The sequence below is a fragment of the Trachurus trachurus genome, assembly GCF_905171665.1.
Source record: "Trachurus trachurus genome assembly, chromosome: 22".
Taxonomy (NCBI): Eukaryota; Metazoa; Chordata; class Actinopteri; order Carangiformes; family Carangidae; genus Trachurus; species Trachurus trachurus.
In genome coordinates, this window is record NC_139907.1 from 7311822 (window position 1) to 7318862 (window position 7041).

The 7041-nt window shown below is 44.3% G+C and overlaps 1 protein-coding gene across 1 annotated transcript in view; it reads left to right on the plus strand.

Moving 5' to 3' along the window:
• Positions 1-6012: 6012 nt before the first annotated feature.
• Positions 6013-7041, plus strand: part of LOC311005932 (piggyBac transposable element-derived protein 4-like) — a gene marked incomplete at both ends in the record, with an annotated part of 11596 nt that continues 10567 nt past the window's right edge. Inside the window, one exon of the mRNA XM_083998539.1 lies at positions 6013-7041. This exon is cut by the window's right edge and continues 315 nt beyond it. Coding sequence (XP_083854665.1) covers positions 6013-7041 — 1029 coding nt within the window.

The window sequence follows — 7041 nt, forward strand, 5'->3', positions numbered from 1 at the left end:
AATTAGTGTCTAAGTAGATCTTAATTTCCCTGAGCACTGTTATCCCCTCCTTAGTGTGTGTCGGAGCTATTTGTCACTTTTGTATTATTTAATCACTTATTATTTAGTTATTTTTTGTGGTTTAGTTTTGGGGAATACACCTTCAGTTTGCGTATGATATTTAATATTGATTGAGCCAATTTGGGTATTTGAACCATGCTTTTATTTTGAAGGTACTGGGTAGCTGGAGTGCTGGTGAGTTTACATATGGGTAGGCAGACACAGGTGAGCCAGGCACCTGGGAGGGCTGATGGTTTTTTACCAGGGCAAGAGAGGCGGCAAAGGGCCATTGTTCTTTGTTTGTTTGTTTGCCAGTGGAGAATAAACCTGAGAATGTTCATTTTTTGCCTGGACAATGGACTTTGTTTATCCTGCGTAAATTCACTCCCTAGGTGTCTCAGTGGCCGTTTGATTTGATTTTGTTTATTACAGTTTTGATATTTTTGAGTTTTTGATTATTGACACTGAGGACAAATAGCCACTACAGTGTGTAACTACACTGTAGTTGTCCTGGAGTTACCCAGTAACTACAGGGTAGCGGGCTGTATTATAAAGGGTTCACTGTTTACAATCAGTGCCTTGTACTTTGATACTCCGTGCAAGATAATAAACTAATGCATTCCTTTATGCTAAGATTTCATTTTGTTTCAGCCATGTCTCCTCAGCGACAGCTATGTCTCCTCAGCGACAGCTAGTTTATGTGTGTGGGTGTGTGAATGTTTGTGTGTGTGGGTATGTATGTCTGTCCTATGTACGTGAGAGTGTATGTAATTATGTATCTGTGTGTATATTTGTGGGGGTGGGAGGTTTGGGGTTTTCATACTGTTTTTTGTATTGTTTTGTTTTGTTTTGATCCTCTGTGAGGCACTTTGTGTTACTTCAATGTATGAAAAGTGCCATATAAATAAAGCTGATTTGATTTGATTTGATTTGGACTATAACTTTTACTTTTTGAATTTTATTTTTGTCCAACAGATGGCGCTTCCTTTGTATTCCCATTCAAAACAAGCAGGGACAAAATTCTCCTGGCTGTCTTCTGCAAGGGTGCCCTAGTCTTTGCCTGCTACTGAAATGAACCAAAACTTTTTTTTAATTTTATTGATTGCCGTATCGAGCTTTTATCTAGGGCCTATTTGGTCTTTTATTGTTGGAAACCATGAGCATTTAAAAAAACAAAAAAACACGGTTTAGGTGTTACATGAGGTGTGTGTGTGTGTGTGTGTGTGTGTGTGTGTGTGTGTGTGTGTGTGTGTGTGTGTGTGTGTGTGTGTGTGTTAATAATAAAGGTCTTTGTTCTGGTTCTTGTTCAGATAGAATAAATAGGCTAGATCATGCAGGTACACACACACACACACACACACAGCTGCAGCCGTGGGTTATAAGCATGTGCAGTAGGTGGGTGTATACAGGCTTGTTTACTGAATGAATGTGAGGAGTGACTAAAGTTTATTCACTCAAGTGTAATTTTGTGGCACTTTACTTGTGTTTCCATTATTGTTATATGTTCCCCTTTATTTGACTGTCATGCACAGAAAAAAACATGAGCACAAACTGTTGGCAGAGGATGATTTTAGCCTTGGTTTGGGGCCCCCCACCCCCGGCAAATCGCACCCTGGGCATAGTAGCCATTTTGAAAATGGCCGAACAAGAGAACAACACCGAGGAGAGCTCCCTGATAGCCCTGGAAAATGTCATGGACATTGACTACGAGGATGACTCCGTATTAACCTCCCCCGAGATATCTGATTGTGAGTCGGACGGGGTGAGAACAGATCAGCTGGAGTCCAGCAGCACCGACACATCTGGAGATGAGGAGGACGAAGACGAGATCCAAGACGCAGCGGCGGAGCTGCGCGAAGCAGCGGCGGAGCTGGATGAAGAGGTGAAGGAGGAAGAGGAGGATGCAGCAGCAGCGGCGGGATGGACCTCAAAACATAAAAAAATTGTGTGGTCTCCTACAGATGATGAGACGTTCCGCTATGTACCAGCAGCCAGAGGTTTGACCCCGGGACCGACACAATATGCCGTCGTCCGAATCAGCGACCCTGCGTCCAGCTTTGCGCTGCTGCTGACGGATAAAATCCTTGAGCGCGTTGTGGCCATGACAAACCTGCACGGGAGTAGATCAAAGGGAGAGTGGCGAGATGTGGACGTAATGGAAATGCAGGCTTATGTGGGGCTGCTCGTCTTGTCGGGTGTGTACAGGTCCAAACATGAATCAACCCTCAGTCTGTGGAATACGAAATCGGGACGGAGCGTTTTCCGGGCCACGATGTCCCAGAAAAGATTTCACGAGATCAACCGACATATACGCTTCGATGACAAGAAAACCCGATTCCGACGCAGTCACGACAAGCTGGCTGCTTTCCGCACAGTCTGGGACATGTGGACGCAGCGCCTGCCGCTGCTGTTCAACCCAGACGTGGAAGTCTGCGTGGATGAACAGCTCGTCCCATTCAAAGGCAAGTGCAGCTTCAGGCAGTACATGCCCAAAAAGCCGGCCAAGTACGGGATAAAGATCTGGGCAACCTGCGATGTCAAAACATCCTACGCCTGGAGACTGCAGATGTACACGGGCAAAGCAGATGGCAAATCTGAATTTAACCAGGGGATGAGAGTGGTGCTGGATATGACAGACGGACTCAAGGGTCACACCGTCACCTGCGACAACTTCTTCACCTCCTTCGCGCTGTCAGATGAGCTGCTCGCCAGGAAAATGGCCCTGGTTGGCACAATTCGCCACAACAAGCCCGAGCTTCCCCCGAATATCCTCAAGCTGAAAGCGAGACCGGTCCTCTCTTCCGTGTTTGCCTTTACGCAGACCCACACGCTGGTGTCTTACGTCCAACGGCGGGGCAGGAACGTGCTGCTCCTGAGCACTAAACACCGCAATCCGGTCATCAACGACGATGACAAGAAAAAGCCCGTCATCATCACAGACTACAACAAATGCAAAGGAGGCGTCGACACCCTTGATCAGGTACAAGCGCTATTACGCACAAGTTACAACCAACATCAGAAAACTGCAACTTATACAAAACAAAGCAGCACTTGTTGCACTTGTGGAATAAGGTCGAATACTTGTCAAATGCATGCCAGTCTAGGTTGGCTGGATGTTAAACACAGATTATCATATTTGTTGATGGTAATTCTTGGAATTGGTATCATAACAACTAAAATGCCACATTTAAAAATAAATAAATAGAAAATTATCTTTTATTTCAGACATACATAATTACGCAACTCGAAATGTTGCTGGAGGTTATTTTATTTTACCCGGGGCACTTTCTCAATGTACACTGTACAGTATTATATGGAGCTATGAAAGAGTGGAATGCCCTTCCGGATTATACAACAAAGAAACATTGTTAGTTTTAAAATGAAACTAAGAGATTATTATTTGGATCGTAATTTTAACCATTAGAATAAATCTGTAAATTGGGTCTTTGGTATCCTTGTGTGGCAGGGTGTGTAGTGATTCAATGTAGGAGCTGTTAGGTGTTCGTCTTGGATGTTTTGTTTGTATGTGTATGTATTAAGTATGTGTTTTCTGTATGTATTTTTGTTTTTATGTATTAAGCATGTGTTGTTTGTTGATCGTTTGTATTTGTCACTTATTAAATGAAAGACCCCAGGAAGAATAGCTGCTGCCTCGCAAAAGCTAATGGGGATCTTAATAAACAAAACAAAACAAAAAAACAATACACACATTTATTTATTCTTATGTGTATATTTATTGATGTTTTGTGTTTTTTTTCTACATTAGTGTGTTGGCAACTACTCCTGCAGGAGGATAACAAAGCGGTGGCCATTGGCTCTCTTCCACAACATCATTGACGTCTCGCTTTACAACGCCTTCGTCCTGTGGACATCCGTCGATCCGTCCTGGCAGAAGCAGAAAGCATACAGGAGGAGGCTGTACAATGAAGAGGTGGGGGAAATGCTGGTGACTCCACACATCAAGAGGAGGGAGCGACTTCCCCCCGCCGATGCAACTCCAGAAAAAGTGGTCCATATGCAGAGTGCTGCACCTGTGGCTGTTACCCTACTCTCTCCCAGTAAGTCCCCGAGGAAGCAGTGCAACGTTTGCCCGGAGAAAAAGAGAAAAATGGTCAGGACCTGCATCAAATGTGGGAAGTTTACATGCAAAGAACACTGCCTGGCCATCTGCAGCCGATGCCGCACCTGAGCTGGACTCTCACACTGACACATAAGCTCTCTCACTCTCTACCTCTCTTTTGCCTACTCCCTGTCTCAGCCTCTCCCCATCCCCAACAACATAACCAAATGTGCCCCATGTCTGTATCAATGTTTATCTGTCATTGTTCATTATTCAGAGTTTGTCTATTCAAAATAAATGTTTTTCTTGTTCAAACTGAAAGTATGTATTTTTTTATTTACAGGGTAATGAGCATTGGGTATGTGTACTGAAAATCATAGGCAAGTATTAAATTTAATCTGCCAATACACAAAAAAATAATGATGCATCAAAGCCAATGTTGCTGCTAATCATTGAGGAGTTGTGTAAACATTCTGGCCTTCAAAGGGTTAAACAGGTCAGTCCTTTAAAGCTACTTCAGCCTGAAATCAAATCATAATTATACTTTGGGGTTTTTAAACCTGTTTAAATCTGAACTGTTTTGAACTGGTTTTATTGGGATTATGGACGAAACCAGCATCCTGCTACAATCCGGCATATTTACATGTTCTTATGTCCATTAACGTGCACCGTCCTATTCAACCAAACAAACAAATAAATGAATAAATAAATAAAGTGGGGGGAAAAATATTAATATTATTGTCATATGGGACAAATGTGTATAAGCAGTCCTTCTGTGTGGACTTTGCATGTTCAATCAATCAAACTTTATTTGTAGAGCACTTACAGGAAGCAGCTCAAAGTTCTATAAACAGAGAGGACATTTACACTTATACAAACACACATTTGCATACATTCACACACCTAAAAACTATCACTAAAAAGTGATTAAAATGAAAAAAAAAATGGAAATACTGCATAAAATCAAAGTTAACATCTAATAAAACAATAGCAACAATTAAAACAATAAATGGTGCTATATAAACCTAAAAATAATGCTTGGGTTCTGTCCGGCTTCATCCCACAGACCTAAAAACATGCATTAGCAACTCTAAAGAATGGCAGTGTGCTGGTTGTCTGTCTGTATGTTGGCCCTGTGGGTGACCTGTGACCTGTCCAGGGTTGTACCCCGCCTCCTGCCCTAAATCACCTGTGATAAGCTCCAGCTCCCCCATGACCATCTCAACCAGCTGAAACACTTAGAAAGCTGCATACATTTGCATCTGTTATAATGATCTATTATTCAGATATTAACGTCCACGTGCCTTGTGCTTACACTCCGAGCAAGATAATAAACTAATGCATTTCATTTTTGGGTTGGGCTAGCTATTTCATTTTCGATTCTAACTTTCACTTTTTTAATTTTGTTTTTGCCCAACAGATGGCGCTTTCTGTGTTTTCCCATTCAAAACAAACAGGGAAAAATTCAAACTATTGGCTGTCTTCTGCAAGGGTGCCCTAGTCTTTGCCTGCTACTGAAATTAACCAAAACAAAATTTGACTTTTTTTATTGATTGCTGTATCAAGCTTTTATCGAGGGCCTATTTGGTCTTTTATTGTTGGAGCATTGAGCATTTTTTGGTTCTCACTTAGGTAGTTCATGCAAACGCTGCAGCGAGAATTAATAATAATAATAATAACAACAACAACAATAATAAAGGTCTTTTTTCTGGTTCTCGTCAGATACAATAGATCGTGCAGACACACACACACACACACACACACACACACACACACACACACACACACACACACACACACACACACACACACACACACACACACACACACACACACACACACACACACACACACACACCCCTGCAGCCGTGGGTTATAAGCATGTGCAGTAGGTGGGCGGAGTCATTTTGAAAATGGAGGAACAAGAGAACAACACCGAGGAGAGCTCCCCGATAGCTCTGGAAAATGGCATGGACATTGACTACGAGGATGACTCCGTATTAACCTCCCCCGAGATATCTGATTGTGAGTCGGACGGGGTGAGAACAGATCAGCTGGAGTCCAGCAGCACCGACACATCTGGAGATGAGGAGGACGAAGACGAGATCCATGATGCAGCGGCGGAGCTGCGCGAAGCAGCGGCGAAGCTCGATGAAGAGGTGAAGGAGGAGGAGGAGGATGCAGCAGCCGCGGCGGGTTGGACCTCTAAACATAAAAAAATTGTGTGGTCTCCTACAGATGATGAGACGTTCCGCTACATCCCAGCAGCCAGAGGTATGACCCCGGGACCGACACACTATGCCATCGCCCGAATCAACGACCCTGCGTCCAGCTTTGCGCTGCTGCTGACGGATGAAATCCTTGAGCACATTGTGGACATGACAAACCTGCACGGGAGTAGATCAAAGGGAGAGTGGCGAGATGTGGACGTAATGGAAATGCAGGCTTATGTGGGGCTGCTCGTCTTGTCCGGTGTGTACAGGTCCAAGAATGAATCAACCCGCAGCCTGTGGAATACGAAATCGGGACGGAGCGTTTTCCGGGCCACGATGTCCAATGACAGATTTCACGAGATCAGCCGCCATATACACTTTGATGACAAGAAAACCCGATTCCGACGCCGCCACGACAAGCTGGCTGCTTTCCGCACAGTCTGGGACATGTGGACGCAGCGCCTGCCGCTGCTGTTCAACCCAGACGTGGAAGTCTGCGTGGATGAACAGCTCGTCCCATTCAGAGGCAAGTGCGGCTTCAGGCAGTACATGCCCAAAAAGCCGGCCAAGTACGGGATAAAGATCTGGGCAACCTGCGATGTCAAAACATCCTACGCCTGGAGACTGCAGATGTACACGGGCAAAGCGGATGGCAAATCTGAATTTAACCAGGGGATGAGGGTGGTGCTGGATATGACAGAGGGGCTCAAGGGTCACACCGTCACCTGC